General features: G+C 42.8%; 1 protein-coding gene and 2 long non-coding RNA genes across 3 annotated transcripts; 2 read left to right on the top strand and 1 right to left on the bottom strand.

Annotated features, from left to right (window-relative positions):
- The first annotated feature begins 1016 nt into the window (after positions 1–1016).
- On the top strand, positions 1017–2018 carry LOC141622483 (uncharacterized). Its single transcript, XR_012532980.1, has 3 exons — positions 1017–1101; positions 1283–1353; positions 1445–2018. It is a non-coding gene; the product is annotated as an uncharacterized LOC141622483 (long non-coding RNA).
- Positions 2019–6100: 4082 nt separating this feature from the next.
- LOC141622482 (uncharacterized) lies at positions 6101–6861 on the top strand. Its single transcript, XR_012532979.1, has 3 exons — positions 6101–6162; positions 6347–6417; positions 6505–6861. It is a non-coding gene; the product is annotated as an uncharacterized LOC141622482 (long non-coding RNA).
- Positions 6862–17407: 10546 nt separating this feature from the next.
- On the bottom strand, positions 17408–20553 carry LOC141622480 (putative L-gulonolactone oxidase 4). Its single transcript, XM_074438521.1, has 5 exons — positions 20283–20553; positions 19381–19803; positions 19040–19295; positions 18656–18757; positions 17408–18274 (listed from the first exon to the last, which is right to left on the bottom strand). The coding sequence occupies exons 1-5, from the start codon at positions 20529–20531 to the stop codon at positions 17556–17558; spliced, it is 1749 nt and encodes a 582-aa protein (XP_074294622.1). The 5' UTR covers positions 20532–20553; the 3' UTR covers positions 17408–17555.
- Positions 20554–21388: the final 835 nt, after the last annotated feature.

Genomic DNA, 21388 nt, shown 5'->3' with positions numbered 1-21388 from the left:
GCATTATAAAAGACAATTAGAATCCTCTCCATTTCTTTCTCTCCATTTCCTCTCACAAACCTATTTAATAATATTTCCCATTTACACCCTATTAAACCTTTATTTCTTTACATAAATCTTGAACCGTTCAATATTAGCAGAATGTAATCCGATCCGTTGATAGGAAATGACCTCTCTATTTCTTTTGGTAGTGCTCATTCATGTACGTGTTTTACTCAATCATGGACGTACATGACCATAATACCCCTTATATTTTAAGGAATTCATATTAATACCCTTACACACTCTCTCTTCCTCATTCATTTTTATCGTAACTAAGAGCATCCAACCACCACCCGTTTGCCACCATCCACCACCCTCACTGCCGCCTCGCGCCACTGGCCATTAGTCGAACTCACAGATCCGGTATCTATCATTTTTGTAGGAAATTTCTCATACTCATCCGACTCTGAGTCCTGAAATACAAATAACGAAATAATAAAAATTAATAAAATAAATACAAAATATTTATTAAAAAAATAAAAAATAAAAAATTGTACGTGAAACATTCATAGAACCAACATGTGCTAACTATGAGTAACATGGGATTTCAGAGTAAATTGCGATTTGGTGGTGTGATGTTCATGCACAACAATTGTGAACGAAGTTGATTTCGCGGTTGTACTGACGAGTTTAATTACTTGATCGATACAAACCCTAATTTAATTAGTCCTAATTTAATTAGTGTAAACAAATCCTAATATAATTAATAAAAATAAGAATTAAAATTATTACCTGATCGATACGAGAATTAACATCCATAATTGTGTAATTTAACGAATTAATTTTGTTGATTTGATTAATTTTGTGAGGGAGAGAATTAGGGAGAATTAGAGAGAGAAGTGAAGAGAATTAGGTAAAGGGCATACTATGGAAAAATAATGAAAAAAAGTCCATAAAAAAGTAAAACTCGTAGATAAATAAGCAACTACGTTTCTTTTTAGGAAATAGAAAGGATTTCGACTCTTATAAATAACCCCGATGTGGCCCGTAATCTGGCATACACACAACACACATAGTTTGCCGTTTTTCTACGCATCTGCTCAAACCCTAAATCATCCGGTAACATCTCTCTCCCCTTCCGCCGTCTCTTTGTATTATTTGGGTTAAATTAATTTGATTGTTTGTACTTATATTGATTGATTAATTAATTACTTAATTAATTTTACTTTTGTTTTCGATTAATTTCCTTGGTTACAATTTCCTTGTATTTATTTGAATCAAGTTGTATGCATGCATGCAGATGACTGCACTCGGGTTCGCAGAGACAATTCCACTATTTTTGGCCGCAATTGTTTCTTCAAGATTTGTTTTGTGAGTATTTCTCCCTGTTTTTACCGTTGGATAAAAACTGTAATTATGGTGAGGCTCTTGAACTCATTAGCAGCTTTTCATTAATTTGCAGAAATCGTTTTCATCCAGACCAAAATGTTGCTTATGAGAAGTATGTCGCGGATCATTATGAGGAGAATCTGGAGAGGTTCAGAAGAAGACATTTTCCAGAATATAAGAATGAGGCGAACCCTAATACAACTAACTAACTAACTTGTTGTATCCATCACTCTAGTACTCGTCTTTGTCCTCGTTTCAAGCATACTTGACTACTTATATCGTGCTTAGTTATTATTACAACTTGTCTGGTTTGTTTAATTTTAACTTTGGTTTCTCGTTGTCGACTCACCGCTCAGTTACTTATTGTGCTTAGTTATTATGTAGTTGTAAGCTAAGTCATCTTTCAGCAGCTTGGTCGTTTGATGCTGCTCTTCTGTTTTAGGGTCGAAATGGTCATTATATAGTCAACTTTATGACGAATAATATTTTTAAATCTCAAATTGTGGACCTCTCATTGATTTGGCATTTTGGCTATCTTCTAAAAAATCTATTATGTGTCTTTGATTTGGCATTTTGGCTATCTTCTAAGTTAATCAAAATCAATTATGCGTTTCGTCCGAATGAAGTAGTAATGTGTTTCTGGAAGTTCGAGTGAACCAACTTTTAAGTTTTAACCTTTCAAATTTACCCTTCTGATTTTCTGACGCCGGCGTTTGTTTTTATGGGTTTTATCTTGTCAACTGTAAGACAAATACTTCACATTTCAACTGGTTAATGATGGTGCTGAGACCAAAATTGATAATGCGCATCATCGGTTGGGGTGGCACCGTGGCACAGTCCTAATGCAATATGAGTGAATTTTGGGTAGTTTCGGGTAGAGAACAACTTTTAACCTTGCTAATTTACCCTTTCTATAACGCTCAATGGAAGGCCTGCAGGTAACCATTATTTCCTTTTAATTTTTGATCATCAAACTTTTGCGTGACCTTGAATAACGACGTGTTTTTTTATGGGTTTTTATCACGTCAACTGTGTGGAAGACAAATACTCCATGGGTGTGTAAGACGACCTATTGTATTACACTATTACGATTATTGTTTGTCGCACTTTGAAATTTATCCTCCGAAAGCTTGTCTGGTTAGATGCTCTATATAGACACAGGAATAGAGGCTGGCAAAAGGAGACGTAGCCGGTTACTATCCGTATACTTTGTTTTCTACTTGTTAACCATAACTTGAGCTATTGTTGCTAAGTTGCAAATATTGAGAAAGTGTTATGATTCTTTCTTATTTTCTGCTGGAGTTGCATCTTATTTGTGTTCTTTTCACTGATGCCAACTTTTTTTTTTTAAACATTTGTAGCATTATTCATAGAGGTATGATGAGGTTCTAAATCTATTCTTTCATAAACTTGTTTAGTTCATCCTAGAACTGTAGAAGGTAGCAATGGAGTTTGATATCGGGGGAGCTGGGTATATATATGATTTAAAGGAGGAGTTCGAATGGAGTTGAGATCCATTGAGTATCTAACCACATTCTAAAATACTTTAACCAAACATTGGAATGGAGTGCATTCCAAAAGATACTTTAGTTTATGATGTACTACTACTCCCTCCGTTCAATTCCACTTCGCAAGTATGCTTTTTGCACGGATATTAAGGGGCGGATTAAAAAAACTATAAAAAGTACATAGGAAAAGAGAATGGTGGGGTTAAAAATGTTAAAAAAATATAAAGGTGGGGTTTTATGGTGGATTAGTGTGGGGTATGGATGACATTTTTTTTAAATATGAAGTGTGAATAAGGATAACATGGTCATTTTCTTGGCCTAAAAAGGAAACATATAAAGTGGAGTTGAATGGACGAAAAAGGAATACATGTAAAGTGGAGTTGAATGGAGGGAGTACTATTTATAAACTTAAAATTGACACATTATTAATTTTTTATATTTTAATAATGATAAGAAAATTAAAATGAAAAACTAATCAAGAAAATTAAGTAAAGTCATAAAATGTGTGTCTTAATGAAATTTTTAAGGATCTGCCAAAGCTTGTGCAACACACCTCGTACAAGATTATTACTAAGATAATTGTGAATAGACTCAAACCTTTTATGCATTCCATCATCTTGCCCTATCAAGACAGCTCCATCCCTGGAAGAGGCACCGACACTAATTTTATCATTACCTCCGAGATCCTCCACTCCATGATACTGTCGAAATCAGGTCCGGATGGTTTGCTATCAAGTTGGACCTTGAAAAGGCTTTTGACTGGATTGAGTGGAGCTTTATCCATAAGTGCCTCATAAAGAGCCGTATTGATAACGACACTATTGATCTCATCATGAACTATGTCACTTCCACATCTGCCCAAGTTCTCATCAACGGCTCCCTATCTCATTCTTTCTCACTCTCAAGTAGAGCTGGCAAACAATGAGACGACACGAAAACACGACACGAACCCGACACGAATTTAACGGGTTTGGGTTGAGGCTTAATGACCCATTTATGTAAGTGGGTCGACACGAACACGACACGATATTTAATTGGGTTGGGTTTGGGTTGAGCTCTCTAAACACGAACCCGACACGAAAGATCTGTTTACTAAATTAATCCTAATTTTTCTTGATCTTTCATCACATAAATATACTTAAACTTTCCAAATATGGACAAGACACAAAAACACGACCCGAACCCGACACGAAATTAATGGGTTAGGGTTGAGGCTTGATGACCCATTTATGTAAGTGGGTCGACACGAACACGACACGAAATTTAATTGGGTCGGGTTTGGGTTGGAGGGTCTGTGACCCGTTTACATGTGACACGAACCCGAACCCGACACGATCCGATCTGTTTGCCAGGTCTACTCTCAAGATGCATTCGCCAAGGCGATCCCCTCTCCCCTTACCTGTTCATAATCTGCATATGGATGCCCTTTCATCTCTTATCCACCAATCTTGCCTTGATCTTGAGTGGACCCCCTTTCCTTTCGGGAGAGGTGGTGCCCCTTTCTCGCACCTCCTTTTTGCTGACGACATCTTGCTCTTCGGTAGTGCCACTGAAAGGAATCTGTGTGCACTCCAAAATACTCTCTTTGACTTTTATTTATCATCTGGGTAGAAGATCAACTTCAACAAAAGCAAGCTTCACTTTTCTCCTTCCACCCCTGATGATTCCCGTCTTCTGTTTGAAACCACCCTGGACATGAAACATTCCGCTTCTCTAGGTACTTATCTTGGTTTCCTTCTTACTACTAGAAAACCCTCTAGAGCCGACGTCCAACCTACCCTTGATAAAATCCAAGCCAAACTTGCTAGTTGGAAAAGCATGTTCCTCTCTTGAGCAGGTAGGATTGGCCTCATTCAGTATAATTTCAATGCAATCCCTGCCCATCTTATGCAATGCATTGCTCTCCCTTCACACTCTCTTCGGAGTATTGATAAAATTGTTAGAGGATTCTTTTGGTCGGGGGATGCGTCTGTTAAAAACCTTCACCTTGTCAGCTAGAAGGTTTTGTTAATTAGAAGGTTCCAACATCAACCTATGGTTTGATTCCTCGTGCCCGCTTGGCCTTCTAAGATCTCAAGTCCAAAGTCCAAGGTCCTCTCTCTGAGTCCGTCCCTTTGGCCTATCTAAGCAACTAAATTTCTGATGGGTGTTGGGACGTACGTCAAGTTGACTACCCCCCCCGAAATAGTTACATCTATCCTCTTTACCCCTCTCCCCTCCTTGCCTAGACCTAATCTAGCAACCTCTACCTTTACCAACAATAATTCCTTTTCCCTCCATCTTGCTTATAACCCATTTTTGGTGATAACCCCCTGACATTCATCCCCCTTCCCCTTCTTTCGACTTGAGTTGGATTTGGAAGATCCCCTCTCAACCTAAGATTAGATTTTTTCTGTGGTTGGCTTGGTGGGATAAGCTTCCCTACCGATATACTCTCTTTTGTCGATCGATTATTCATTCTCCTTTGTGTGATACTTGCCCTCTTGAGACTGAAAATTCTCTTCACATTCTTCGCGATTACTCCTTTTCGCGTGTAATCTGGAACTCTTTGTCAACTCCCCCTGACTTTTTCGTTTCCAACCTCCGTGATTGGCTTAGCACCAACCTTAAACCCCCTTGCGTCTTTTGGCCCACCCTTTTCTCCTTCATTTTGTGGAACATTTGGACCAGGTGCAATGCGCGCCTCTTTGGTGACCATTCCCCTTACCCCATAATCTATGGCTTGACCGTGTGTTGCACCAAGCCCATCCCAAATTTGCCCCTCCTGGTTTGCTTTCCCCTGACCCCAATTATAGCCTTACTTTAGGCCCCTGACTCCCTCCCCCTTTCCCGGTCACAAGATTAATATTGATGCTTTTTTCAGCCCTACCTCCTTTTCGTGTGGGATTGGGTGTTGTTTGGGATTGGAATGGCAGGTGGGTTATAGGATTAATAAAAATAAGAATTAGAATTATTACCTGATCGATACGAGAATTAACATCCATAATTGTGTAATTTAACGAATTAATTTTGTTGATTTGATTAATTTTGTGAGGGAGAGAATTAGGGAGAATTAGAGAGAGAAGTGAAGAGAATTAGGTAAAGGGCATACTATGGAAAAATAATGAAAAAAGTCCAGAAAAAAGTAAAACTCGTACATAAATGAGCAACTACGTTTCTTTTTAGGAAATAGAAAGGATTTCGACTCTTATAAATAACCCCGGTGTGGCCCGTAATCTGGCATACACACAACACACATAGTTTGCCGTTTTTCTACGCATCTGCTCAAACCCTAAATCATCCGGTAACATCTCTCTCCCCTTCCGCCGTCTCTTTATAGTATTATTTGGGTTAAATTAATTTGATTGTTTGTACTTATATTGATTGATTAATTAATTACATAATTAATTTTACTTTTGTTTTCGATTAATTTCCTTGGTTACAATTTCCTTGTATTTATTTGAATCAAGTTGTATGCATGCATGCAGATGACTGCACTCGCGTTCTCAGAGACAATTCCACTTATGTTGGCCGCAATTCTTGCTTCAAGATTTGTTTTGTAAGTATTTCTCCCTGTATTTACCGTTGGATTAATACTCTAATTATGGTGAGGCTCTTGAACTCATTAGCAGCTTTTCATTTGCAGAAGTTGTGTTTATCCAGACCCGATTGTTGCTCATCGTAAGTATCTCTCGGAACATTTTGATGAGAATGTGGAGATGATCACAAGAACTCATTTTTCAGAAGAAGCAAAAAAGGCTACCAAATATAAGAATGAGGCGAACCCTAATACAACTAACTTACTCTGTTGTATCCATCACTCTAGTACTCATCTTTGTCCTCGTTTGAACCCTAAAGAATGAGGGGAACCCTAAAGCAATTATTGTTTGTCGCACTTTGAAATTTATCCTCCGAAAGCTTGCCTGGTTAGATGCTCTGTATAGACATAGGAATAGAGGCTGGAAATTCTTATTTTGTGCTGGATCCGGAGTTGCATCTTATTCTTTTCACTAATGCCAACTTTTTAAAAAAAAAAAAAACATTTGTAGCATTATTCTAGAGGTATGGATTCTAAATCTATTCTCTCATAAATTTGTTTAGTTCATCCTAGAACTTAGAATTAGCAATGGAGTTTGATATTGGGGAGCTGGGTATATATATATATATACTCTCTCCTATTCTAAATAACCCTCCATATTCAGGGGGCACAAGAATTAAGGAAGAGAGTATTATATGGTAAAATATTTGTGTGGAGGTAGGATATTGGAGAGAGGGAAGGAATTATGTGATTAAAATAAATATTGTTGTGGGTTAAGTTGATTAAAATATGGTAAAGTATGAGTATTGTGGGGTATTGTTGTTGGGTGGGGTGATTAAAATAAGCATAAAAGTTTGCCAAATAAGGGAATAGGGGGGAGTATTGTTGTTCCGGGTGTAATTCCAGAGCAGTGATTAGTTACCACCCGTGGCTTGTAGAATAATGTCTTGAGCTGAATCCTTCTTGCTCCTATCGTCCCACTCGGCCTCTCCTGCAACAATGAACGAGGCGAGGGCTTGGCCGTGTGTGTGCAGCGTACTCACTCCGACGCTCAAGTCGCAAACTTAAAGGATTAAGTTTGTGTTACTTGGCTAGATGCGTATTGTAGAGAGATAAGGGAGATATTACCAGATGAATAGTGTATTTAGGTTATAATTGTGAGGTCCTTTCCTCAATGAAGGTTGAGGAGTATTTATAGACTTTCACCTTTTGTCACGTAGTGGCCAAGTGGCCAAGTGGCTAGCAGGTGGAAAGACTGATCTACCCCTCGGCCGAGGGACCTATGGCAGGCCGGCGGACAAAGTTGACTCGCCGCCGAGGGGTCTTGGATATGAGTACGCGGATGTGTGTCCTTGGCGGGTTGTCACGCCGAGACCCGTGTGGCAGCCGATGGGATGCATCGGCTAGGCTATCTAAGTCGTTGACTTCTTTGTGGATATCTTTGACCTTGCTCGGTGTGTTGACTTGGTCGGCGGTGCGAGAATATGCCCCATCAATTTGCCCCGCCGTAGTCTATGCCGTGGTATGGGCTCCGATGTACGTTGAGCATGTATTCTGCACAAGTAATTTTTAGAAATTTTCTCGCATCGGCCGTCTTGTGCATCGTGGCTCTTGCTAGGCCGTGCCGTATACCATATCCTAGGCCGTGCCGTATACCATATCCCCCCTCCACATGGATGCGTAAAGGGCACTCGATGTGGAAAAGAATATGACGCTGGCCGTGACCAAGGCTGAGAGTGCCGGTTGATTTTGATTGCCCCCGGCCGGTGCTTCCTAGCTTGGTTGATCGGTTGGCGGCGGAGACCGGATACCTAGGAATTTGTTGAGGAAAATGAATAGTTGAAGGGATGTGAACGGGCGTGTCGAAGACGCTTGGTCACTGTTGCATTGATTGACGTTTAAGCGTTGCGACGATTGACATTCCGTTGTTGCATGCTCGACACGTGTTTGCTCGTTGATTGGCTGTTGCTTCATGGGCTGTGCTCTGATTGGCCCTTCATTGTGGGCTTTTTTCCTATAAATAGGGCAGTTTTTCCGTGATTTTGGTCACTAATTTCATTTTCTCAAATTTTCTTCAAAATTTTCGTCTTGCTAAATCGAAGGGTTTCTTTTTTTCTTCCAATCTTCAGAGTTTTTGATCCGGCTAGCACTTTTTCCTTTGAAGGTAAACAAACGAATTTTTCTTTTCTTTGCTAGTAATTTGTTGTGAACATGTCTTCTGCCGATGCTGGACCTAGTGGGCCTGTGTCGGAGGGTCCTAGGTCTCCTTCTCCAGAGGTTGATCCTCAGATTCTGGAGGAATGGGAGGATGAAGATTCTTGTGGTGATTTTGGTGATGATTTTGGTGAGGAGGAGGAAAGGCCTCGTCCTAATGAGAGGCAGTACGTCATGGATCACGGTGATGCCTGTAAGGTTCGCCTTGACCGTGTTTGGTCCCATAAGCTTGCCGTTGTTCGGTGAGAAACTTTTCGAGGGCCATTTTTTCTTCGGTAGTGGATACGAAATTGTCATCCCTGGGGAGGGTCAGTCCGTCTGTTGTCCTCCGCCAGGCCACACCGGTGTGTACATGCGGCATTTGGAGTATGGTCTCCGGTTTCCCCTGAATGGGTATGTTATGGCCATAATTAAGGCCATGAACGTTGCCGTTGCCCAACTGCACCCGTTGGCCATGAGAACCATAATCGGTTTCGTCTGGCTTTGTCTCTTCAAGGGAGAGGCTCCGACGGTGAATTTATTCCGTCGACTTCATTATCTGAAACCATCAATCTCTGGCCGTGTCGGATGGTACAGCGTGCAAACGGAGCAAGGTTACGTCTCTGTTGACAAGCTCTCTTCTTGCAAGGACTGGCAGGGTCGGTGGGTGTACGTTAAGGTACCGGACGACTATCCGCTGCCCCGCTCCTTCCAAAGACCAGGTTAATTTGCGGTGTGAGACTAGGGGAGCATGACGGATGGGTCACCGGAAACATCCGAAAATGGATGCCAGGTCCATCGAAGGAGGATGAGAGGTTGGCGATGAGGCTCTTCGAGGTGGACAAGAGTGGGGTGCCGAAAAGATGGATTCCCCGACGCAGATCATTCTCCAGGATGAGCCACTTTGCTACGTCGGCCTCATACCGGCCCTGGCGCAGGGTGAGTGGGGTCGGTGTGAGGCCCGTCACCGCTCTCAATGCTCCTGTTTTCTCGGACTTCGATTTATTTCCTCTTCTTGATTCTTTGTTTCTTTTGCAGACCACTTCGGACCGGACCTATCTGAGGTTCTTCTTCGGAGAATGGGGCTGCATAAGGACAAAACCGTTGCTAACTTGCATCCCAAGGCTCTGGCCCATGATCGCAGGACGTCGCCGAATGACCTCATGGAACAGCGGCTGAAGGGCTTGAGCAAGGAGGAGGCGCAGGCCCGGGTGATTAGCGGCGTAGTGCGTCGGACGCGGAAGACGGCGTCGAAACCGGTTTCAACTCCCGTCCTCTCCCCTAAGAAGGTGGAGATTGTTGATATTCCTGATGAGGGGGACTCTGATGCAGAGGGATCTCCCCTTATCTGTAGGAGGAAAAGGACGGCTTCTGCTGCTGGCAAGGAAGTGCCTTCTCCGGCCAAGAAGGCCAGACATGGTATCCGTCTATCCTGTGGCTTAAACTTAGCCGTGCCATTAGGTGTTCCGATAAGTCGTTGATACCGATGCTTTAATTGAATTTTCGCAGATCGCGCATGATCGGCCATCGCTCACGTTGGGCGGCAGGCGGTGGGCTTCTCTGCGCAGGCTCGCGATCAGGGCGCCACCGTCACTTCTTCATCCCAGAAGGTTTCCTTCTCCCAGCCGCAGGCTGGTGGCCAAAGTACCACTGCCGTTCCTCCCCCCCAGAAGGCTTCCGTCTCCCAGCTTATAGAGGAAGGCACAAAGCTGATTAGGGAGCTGGCGAGGTGGAACGTGGCTACCGGGGCTCGCCTCAAGGAGGGGAGAGGGTCATTGCTCGAGTAAGTTTCCGAGTGTAATGCCACTAAGCGGTGGCTGCGTCGGCGGCCGAGTCTCCATAATGAGCGAAGCTCAGGGGAGATGCCGAGAAGGCGCTCATGGCCGAGCGAAAGCTCCGGGAGGACGCGAAAAGGAGGTCCTTCCGAGAGAGCTAAGGCCGAGGCCGCGGCAACCGGCCGCGAAGCCGCCGGAGGAATGTAGCCTTGCTCGTAAGCGTCCGACCTCTCGTCTCCAGCAGAAGGATCAATACGGGGGCATGTTTAAGGCCCAGCCGAGCGATTCGTGGCAAAGAGGCCATCATTGCTGAAGGAGGCGGACGTCGATATGCTCCAAACCGTCATGCTCCCCAAACTGTGCGCCGAGTTCCGGACTTGGCCGAAGATGCTTTGTCGGGAAGTTATCGGGGAGCTTTTCCTCTTGATGGCTCCTTCCGTGGGACAGTTCGACGTCTTCGCTTGATGACGAGTCGCGGCTAAGGAGAAAGCCGCGGTGGAGGCGGCCAAAGAGGCGGCGAAAGCGAAGATGGAGGGGGAGGCGGCCGCGAAGAAAGCGGCTCTTCGAGAGGGCTAGAGTGGCTAAGGAAGAGGCCGAAAGGATGAGGGCGGTGAGGATGCCGAGGCCAAGGCCGAGGCCGCTAGAGAAGTATTTGGGTTGCCTCATGGGGAAGATGCGGCCGCCGATGGCGATGGCAAAGAAGAGAGCCTAGGAGAGCAAGTTCTGACAGATCTGTTTGACTCCTCACTAACATGTCTTTTTGATGAGAACAAGTTTACAATTTGGGTCGATTTCGATTGTCCGTGGGCCAATTACTCAGCTCTTCCTTCCCGCTATTTCTTGGTATAACTGTAGCTTTTGCTTTTTGTACAACTTTTAGTAGGTTGTGTCTCGGATTATCCCGCGGGGGACTACCGTCGCCCGTATTCTTCTCACTTGTAAATCTTGTAACTTATCTTCTAATAATAATTCGTTTCTTTCGCTTGCGGCCTGGCCGTGGTCTTTATCTCATCTCTGTCAGAGTTGTCTTCCTGTATTCTTAATTGAGCGCCCTTTTTTGTTTTCGCCTCGGCTTGGCCGGGACCGTTTTTGAGGGCGTATCTCAACTGTGTTTCAACGCTTCCAAGACACTGTGAATGTTTTTGCGAGTGTAATGTGCGATGGCTCTTGTTGGATTGACCGGGGAAGCCGGCGTTGGTTCTTAATAGCGTGTTACGTGGCGTCTACCACTTGGAGTGACTGCGACGGCGTCTACCTCTTGGGGTGACTGCCGTGGCGTCTACTACTTGGGGTGACTGCGACGGCGCTGTAGTTCTTCATAACGACTGCCGCTTTTGTCGGTATGACGAGTGTGAGCCGGCGTCATTTCTTGATAGCGTGTTACGTGGCGTCTACCACTTGGAGGAGCTGACGGAGTCTACCTCTTGGGGTGACGGCCGTGGCGTCTACTACCAGGGTGACTGCGACGGCGCTCAGTATTTCTTCGCAACTTGTTGCCGCTCTTGTCGGTATGACGGTGAGCGGCGTCGGTTTCTTGATAGCGTGTTACGTGGCGTCTACCACTTGGGGTGACTGCGACAGCGTCTACCTCTTGGGGTGACTGCTAGTGGCGTCTACTACTTGGGGTGACTGCGGCGCATTGTAGTTCTTCATAACGATTGCCGCTCTTGTCGGTATGGCAGTGTGAGCAGCGTACATTTCTTGATAGCGTGTTACGTGGCGTCTACCACTTGGAGTGACTGACGGAGTCTACCTCTTGGGGTGGACTAGTGGCGTCTACTACTTGGGGTGGCTGCGGCATGTTGTATTTCTTCAACGACTGCCGCTCTTGTCGGTATGGCAGTGTGAGCGGCGTCGGTTTCTTGATAGCGTGTTACGTGGCGTCTACCACTTGGGGTGACTGCGACGGCGTCTACCTCTTGGGGTGGCTGCAGTAGCGTCTACTAGGGTGACTGCGGCACGCGGCCCCATATTTCTTCAACAGCCGCCGCTCTTGTCGGTATGACGGTGTGAGCGGCGTCGGTTTCTTGATAGCGTGTTACGTGGCGTCTACCACTTGGAGTGACTGCGACGGCGTCTACCTCTTGGGGTGACTGCCGTGGCGTCTACTACTTGGGGTGGCTGCGACAGCGTTGTAGTTCTTCATAACGATGCCGCTCTTGTCGGTATGACGAGTGTGTGGCGTCGGTTTCTTGATAGCGTGTTACGTGGCGTCTACCACTTGGAGTGACTGCGACGGAGTCTACCTCTTGGGGTGACTGCCGTGGCGTCTACTACTAGGGTGTGCTGCGACGGCGCTAATGTCTTCGCAACGAACGCATGCCGCTCTTGTCGGTATGATGTGTGGCGCGTCGGTATCTTGATAGATAAGCGATGGGAGAATTTCGCTTTGATCGAAGGCTTGATGGTTTCTCATTAGGTGAAAACATGCGTTGGGGTGTCCACAGATATTTTGGACACCTCATGCTACATAAATTCTTACGAGATTACCGATGCCCTACCGGCTCATTACAGCGCACTTCCTCGTCGGCCCCTAGTTGTATCCATTTGGTCGTCCTCCCGCCGCAAGGACGGACTCTTCCCTTTTCGGACTTTCTCGCCTCTTTGAGGGACCGCATGTTGCATCCTCGGGCAGCTATCCGGACGTTGATCACCTCATCCTTTCGTCTTTGGAGACGAGCTTATGCGCTTCCCCGGTCCGAGACGTACATCGGTGTTAGGGCCGGATGGACATCACCGCGTCGGCCTCGCTTAGGGTGACCCGGCCTATGAGGACGTTGTATGCGGACGAGCCGTCGATGACCACAAACTCGGCTAGGGACGTTCTTGGTCGACGTCTTTTCGCCGAATCTCACCGGGAGCCTAATTGACCCCAGTGGTACGTGCCGGCCCCGGAAAAGTCAGTATAGCGGGTTGGTGCGAGGGCTTAAGTCTTTGATCTTCGAGCCGAGGCCGAGGAAGCATTCTCTAAACATGATGTTCGTGTATGCGCTTTGTGTCAATCGGCACCTCTTGACCAGGTGGTTGGATATGTCTAAATTGACTACGAGCGGGTCATTTGTGAGGGGCGATGACCCCTTCGTAGTCCTTTCTTCCAATAGTCATGTCGGGGATGCTTGCAGAGGGGATCCCTGAGTTGGGCACAAAGTTGATGGCCTGATATAGCTCGTTTAGGTGTCGTTTGTGCCCATGAGCGGACCCCCCGTTCTCGTTGCCCCCGATGACAACGTGAATCACTCCTATCCGTTCGAAAACGGACTTTTTATCCGAACCGCCGGCGTCGGTCTTTTGGCCTTTGCGACGTACTTGCCGAGGCTTCCTTCCGGATCGGTTCTTCTATGGCATTCTTCGGATGGCGGCGATCGTTGGTTAAATGGCGGTGTGGCCGTGGTACTCACGATCATGGCTCGTGTCACCGTCACTTTTTGGCTTCGGGGGTCTCTCCCACGGCCCTCGTTTTTGCTCGGGCGAAGACCTCGGCGATACGACGAGGGGGTTTTTTCACTATACCGCCTCCGGTGGTACGTTCCCGAATTCCACCCGCGCCCACCGAGTCTTGCCTCCGATCGGATCGTCCGACCGTGATCGTTATTCTCACGGCGTTTTCCATCGGACCGCGAACCGTTGTTGTCGCGGCGTTCTTCGTCTGGTCGTCCCGCCAGGTGACTCCTCTTTTCGAGTGCTCGGCCGCTGGGATCTACCAGGTCTTGTGATAGTCTTCTACCTTGATGGCACGGTCGGCCGCCCCGGCGGCGTCCCGGCCTAGGCCTCCGCTCTTGATGAGCTCGTTTTTAAGGCTCCCCTCGGGAGGCCCTTCATCGCCGCGAAGGCCGCGGCTCGGGATTAATTTCTCGAATCTGCTGGACCTTTCCATCAAACCTCTTCACGTAGCTCCGGAGAGACTCGCCCCCTCTGTCGATAGTTAGGAGGTCGGAGGTCTCTACGGCCCTTCTCTTATGCGAGAGTTGGGTTAGGAAAGCGCCCTTCAGGTCGGCGTAGTAGTACACCGAGCCATCGGGAAGCCCTTTGTACCGCTCTCCGAGCCATCCCATGCAGGGTTGTTGGGAAAATTCGGCACTGACCTCGTCGGGGCCGCTCCCATACCGACATGTAAGACTCGAAAGCCTCGGCGTGGTCGGCTGGATCGCTATCTCCCTTGTATGATAGGGGTGGCGCGGTTTTAGCTTGTTTGGCACCGGGACTTCTAGGACGTAGGCGTTGAGGGGTTGCCTGACCACGTGTTGAATGACACGTGGCGATCGGCTCCTCGCATCCCTATCCCCGGCTTCTCCCCTCGTAGCGGGAGGGGCTCCTTCTTCGACTATGACTCCTTCTCCAACTCGCCGAGTCGGACTCCTCGGCTCCTTTGGGGTATGCCACGTTCGTGTGGCGGGGACGCTGTCCTTCCGCGAGTGCGGGAAGGACTTAGGTCTACCGCGCCCACTTTGGGCTCCCCCGGCGTCTTGACCGGGTCAACTTCTCCTAGTGCTCCGTTCGCGATTTCTCGGAGTCACGTTTTGGGGCCCCGGGGTCTCTGGGTGGTTTCCGCCGCTCTTGTCGGTGTGACGGTGTGTGAGCAGACGCATTGCTAATTAGGTCCAGGACCATTTTCAGTTTTGCTATGTCAACCACATGTCCCATGATGGTGACTGGTTGGTTGGTTTGGCAGCGGCGCGATCTGGTATTATCGGCATCCCGAACTCCGGTTGGATTACTCACGGTGGAGGGTCGCTCGACTCAGAATTGTTGAAGGTATCATCTGGGTGGAGGGGCTCGTCGGTTACGAACACCTCTTGCCGTTTCGACATTTTCTTAGCTTTTTGGGTGGGTTTGTGTTTTTTTTTTTTTTTTTGGGAATGAATGTGACTAGCTTCTAGTGTCTTTCCCCACAGACGGCGCCAATTGTTCCGGGTGTAATTCCGAGGATGTGATTAGTTACCACCCGTGGCTTGTAGAATAATGTCTTGAGCTGAATCCTTCTTGCTCCTATCGTCCCACTCGGCCTCTCCTGCAACAATGAACGAACTGAGGGCTTGGCTGTGTGCCAAGCGTACTCACTCCGACGCTCAAGTCAGTAAACTTAAAGGATTAAGCTGTGTTACTTGGCTAGATGCGTATTGTAGAGAGATAAGGGAGATATTACCAGATGAATAGTGTATTTAGGTTATAATTGTGAGGTCCTTTCCTCAATGAAGGTTGAGGAGTATTTATAGACTTTCACCTTTTGTCACGTAGTGGCCAAGTGGCCAAGTGGCTAGCAGGTGGAAAGACTGATCTACCCCTCGGCCGAGGGACCTATGGCAGGCCGGCGGACAAAGTTGACTCGCCGCCGAGGGGTCTTGGATATGAGTACGCGGATGTGTGTCCCTATTGGCGGTTGTCACGCCGAGACCCAGTGGTGAGCCGATGGGATGCATCGGCTAGGCTATCTAAGTCGTTGACTTGCTGTGGATATCTTTGACCTTGCTCAGTGTGTTGACTTGGTCAGCGGTGCAGAATATGCCCCATCAATTGTGAATAGACGAAAAAGAAAATAGGGAGAGTTATTTAGAATAGAAGGGAGTAAATGATTCCAAGGAGGAGTTTGAATGGACTTAGGATCCATTGAGTATCTAACCACATTCTAAAATACTTTAACTACACATTGGAATGGAATGCATTCCAAAAGTTACTTTAGTTTATATGATGTACTACTATTATTTATAAATTTAAAATTGACACATTATTAATTTTTTATATTTTAATAAGGATAACAAAATTAAAATGAAAAACTAATCAAGAAAATTGAGTAAAGTCATAAAATGTATGTGTGTTTTAATGAAATTCTTAAGGATAAGAAAATTAAAATGAAAAACTAATCAAAAGGATAATATTAGTTCATAATTTTTTTATATGAATTAAATACGTGATAAGTTTTTTTATCCGAAACTAATAATATCAATTTATAGGTTTTTCATATACGAATTTTTAGATTTATACCCGTTTTATTTTATTTTAATTAAAAGATTAGATTATAAGGGAAAATTATTTGAGAATTTTTATTCTCTCGGTAGTAAGGGGATGATAATTCAAAATTGAACAACTACATTTTCTATATACTCGTACTCCCTCCTATTCAGCCTAATATTCTCCTTTTTCTAATATAGGCTAAATCACAGGCCTTATTAGTTTTATTTTCGATTTCATCACCTGGTCACCCTCCCCGCTCTATTTACTAAATGAATAAGTGAAACTCCAACTTTTCCCGCCTAAAACATATTTCCTACAATAGTACTTGGTATTATTAGCATATACTATAGGTATAGATATGATAACTTATAAATGAAGATAATCTTTTGTATTTAAATATCTATAACATTTAATATTTCACATTCTGCACAAATTTATCTCCAATCTTTTTAGGATAAAGAAATAATGTTTTTAAAAAACTTATTGATAAAAATTTATTGACTTTTTATGATAAGAAGTTGCCGCTAAAAAATATGGTATTAGTAAAAAATTTTAAAAATTCATTGACCTTTTATGATAAAATTTTGCAGCTAAAAAATATGTTATAAGTAAATATTTGTAAATTAACATCATTAATTTCTTGATAAAAACAAAACAAGAATTCAAAAAAAATACTCATTTTATTTCTTCTTACGATTTAAATTTTTATTTATTTCTCTAATCAAAATACATTAAGAAGAAACAAGAAAAATAAGTGAATTGTCACTTTAAATTCTATAAATAATACACTAAAAAAAGTATAACTCTATAAATACCATGTATATATTGCACGGATTCATTACGCGGGATTTAAACTAGTGTTATTAATAATAAAATACGTTAGTCATTAATTAACGTAAGTTTTCGTGTGAGTTGTTCAAAATTGATCTCTCAATCTCGTTAACGTACGTACTCATCAAGAAGTAAAACATTGCACATTCGAGGCTCAACTTTCTTAAGCCAAGTACATAAGCTCACAATCAAACTTAATTCAATTCATAGCTCCATAAAAGTTTGATACGAGAAGTGTAAATAAAATGCTTGTTAAAAAAAACTACACCATAATACTCATGCTAACACAGTCCAAACATTTGGAAACAAAAGCAAATTTTATTTATTTTACAAAAACAAGCATAAACTAAAACAGTTAAACCCGAGTTCAATCTCACGCAACAACCTTTTATCATTATTCCAATGATAAACTTATTCAGCCATAACCTCATTCGAAATCATCTTTCTACAAACCTTAGCCATGGTGTAGACACGACCAGATTGACAACTATAACCGGATCCACAATCATTATCATCGGAGCATACACATAACCCTTCACGACCACATCCGACTTCTTTAGTCGCTACTCCCGATTTTAAACCCAATATTTGATCGGTCCATTCACTCGAAAATAACCCTAATGGATCATACCTCTTCTTTACGTCCAAAAATTTATTACCATCTTTATATTTATTAATCACACCTTCAAAAGCTACATTTCTATTCTTACCCCAATGTGGCAAAGCATTGTACTTAAAAATCGCCATTTGCTCGATCTCGTCAAGTATATCCGAATCAATGCTTGGTCCCAAATACTCTCTAGATCGATAGTACGAGATGTCGAACTCTATCCCATCCTCGTCGTTCCCGAGATGTGCCGATGATGCTGTGACATACCTCATTAAGATGCCATTGTACATCTCTAAACCACAAAAGGACGTTGGTTTTGCATTAACTAGTTTTTGTATGTCGACAATGAAGCTCTTCACCTTACTCATGGGTAAAGTAAACCCATTACTATATGAGAATTCTCCGTTTATTCTTGGATCCCAACTGCAATAACCTAGTTGATCGTCGTTTAGACACCCCGCCGATGCTTGTATTTTGTTTTGATATCCTATTACAGGATAACCCGGTGTGGAGGTATAACCTGCGCGCATGTAAGTACGTTAAATAAGGAATTGTGGGGTCAAAACATTAAGAAAAGTAATAAAATATGGGTAAAAGAGTTGTGGGTAGGGTTTGGTGATAGAAGATGGTGATAGGAGAGAGGGATAAATAAAATAAAAATAAAAGTTTCCAAAATAAGAAAGGAAAGAAAACCCGAATAATCCGTTTTAGGAGTTAGGGAAGAAATAGTGAATAAGAGGGAGTAATTAGTAGCGAAGTAAGGGTTTACATTTTTTGAAACTTTCTTACTTTAATTATCTGGAGCAAGCATCACTGCTAGCCCCTGACTCCACCACTATCCACTGATAGTAAAATTATTAGTAGACAAAAAAGATGAGTAGGGAGAGTTGAATATTATTACCGTTTTCAGTGAGTCCAAACGCAACGGTTTGTGAAGCTGTGGAGACTGTCTTAGCATTGATGCATCTTAACCTCGCCAACCCGAGTGACTCTTCTAAAACCTCTGAATTATTACGGCGAAATGAATCACAATATAGTTTAAATTGTGCATTATAAATAGAGTCAATTAAAAATTACTGTAGCTTGAGCTTATTTCATTTGTGGCTTAAGCAATTTAGTTCATAAATATAGTTTATGAGCTTATTTCATTTGTGGCTTAAACAATTTATACTTTAAAACGTATACCAATGGAGAATTAGTTCAAAAACAAACTGAATAAGTCACCTTAAGTGCAGTTTTGAAGCAATTTTATAGTTTAATTTATAGAGAAGAAAAGAGATGGAACCTGTAGCTCTAATTGTTTCTATTACGGGTTTAAGAGTAGAGCGAAATCCGATGAAGTCATAGACACCATCGCCGGGGATTGTCGTAGGAACTCTGTCATCGATCCTATATATAACCTTCCTTTGAGTTGGATACCAAACCATGTCACCAAATTCATGCTCATGCCCAAAAGTCAACGCCTTATCGACTAAGTCAATGTCGCTTCTTGCTGTGAATGCGAGGCTTCTCTTGAATAAGGGTTGTAATTTGAAAGTCACCTACGAAGTATTTATTTACAGGATAATGATAAGGCGCTACACGTACATTAAAAAAATGAACGAAAATTTTTAAAAATGTGTGTACCTCAGAAATGACCCCAAGAACACCAAGGGAGACCTTAGCGGCCTTAAGATCTTCATCTCCAGCATCAAGCTTCCTGACCTTAACATAGTTATCGTCTCGGCCACCAGGACTGACAATGGTAAGGCCAATGACATAGTCATGCACGGCACTACCAAGGCCGTGTAAAGAGCTTCCATGGGAAGCGGTTGAGATCATGCCACCAACAGTAACACCGGCCCAATAAGGAGAATGAGGTAGGGCTAGGCCCACTTTTGCCGCCACGTCTATAAATTGGTCAAGTATCATCCCACTTTGTACCGTCATTGTTTTTTGGGCTACGTCAATGTTGACCACTTTGTTGAGGTTATTTGTGCTTATGACTAGCCCATCTTCTCCATCTGGACATACTAACTTGGTAAAGCTGTGACCGTATTTAGTCACCACCTACAGAATGTTTGATTTTAATTAGTTAGTCTCTTGTAAAACTGTTTTAGTTACAACGTACCTTAACATATAACGGGAGAACATAAATTACTATACCAACTACAAATACAGTAAATAGACTATACAAAAATATTGAACTTAAAAAATTATAATGAAATTCAAAAATAATATATAGGAGCTCAATTAAATTGTAATTTATGACATCACAAAAATTAAAATATAAATAAAAAATTATAAGAGCTCAAAAAAATACACATAAACTCAGCAAAATTGATTATAGTTGTACAATGCTCTCATACAACCAGCTGTATAATAGTATTTGTGCTCCAAATATATGTTACTCTGTATATTGTTATATTTAATGTTAGTTAAAGTGTACAATTTGCGAGAAATAGTTTCAAATGAACTCTAAGTCGATAATCAGTTTATTAAATAGCATAAAACGAAATAAAATCAATAAAAGAGGGTTTTTAACAAACCTTGATGTTCCTGTGAGCCATGACGGCATCTCTAACGTGAGAAATGAGTTGATCTTCATTATCAGGGTACACGATGTCGGCCACCCGACATAAACTCCGGTCAGCGAAAGAGCCGACGGCATTGGTGACGGTGCAGTTGGAATTACCATTAGAACATTTAACAGGCTCTTGAGGAAGAAAACAATGAACTAATTGGAACCAAAAGATTAAGTATATTGTAATAACATTAAACCGTAAAACAGAAGACATTATTGATTTAAGGTGCTTAAGGATATTGTGATTCCTATTTGTTTCCCTTAGCAAGCTGATTTATATAGCATTACAAAGGTTACATAATCATTAATGAGAACCCTAACTCTGTATTAAAAAAATGTACAGTAACTTGCAAATAATGGAGGGTATAATAATAATAATAATATATTTAATAAATTAAACATGTTATACGTGAAAGGGTAGTACTGTAGTTTTGTATTATCTGATGATGCAGTGTCATTTTTTATTACGACAAGTGGATGATATTTATGTAGTGAAAAAACGTAACTCGCAAATAATGGAGCGTATAATAATAATAATAATAATATATTTAATAAATTAAACATGTTATACGTGGGGTAGTATCGTAGTTCTGTATTATCAGATGATGCAGTGTCATTTTTTATTACGACAAGTGGTCAGTGGATGATATTTCTGTATTGAAAAAACCTAACTCGCAAATAATAGAGCAAATAATAATAATAATAATATGTTTAATACTCCCTCCAATCCACACCAAACTCCCCATTCACTTTTTGGAGGTCAAACTTCGAAAAGTTTGACCATTAATTCACTCAAACCTATAAATCATTGAAAAATAAAAATTACATATTTAGTTTTGTTATAAAAATATCTTTCACAAAATTATATTTTTTGTGAAAAATTTTTAGGTTTAAATGACGAAAATTACGGTCAAAGTGTTGCCTCAAAGACCACCCAAAAGTAAATGGGGAGTTTGGTGTGGATTGGAGGGAGTATTAAACTTATACGTGAAAGAGTAGTACCGTAACACGATGGAGTGTCATCTTTTATTAAGAGACAAGTGGGAAGGCTCCAACAGAATACAATGACAT

This window comes from Silene latifolia, chromosome X, assembly GCF_048544455.1.
Source record: "Silene latifolia isolate original U9 population chromosome X, ASM4854445v1, whole genome shotgun sequence".
In the NCBI taxonomy this organism is placed as follows: Eukaryota; Viridiplantae; Streptophyta; class Magnoliopsida; order Caryophyllales; family Caryophyllaceae; genus Silene; species Silene latifolia.
The sequence above is the reverse complement of the archived record's forward strand: the minus strand, read 5'-3'. Positions and strand labels throughout refer to the sequence as shown.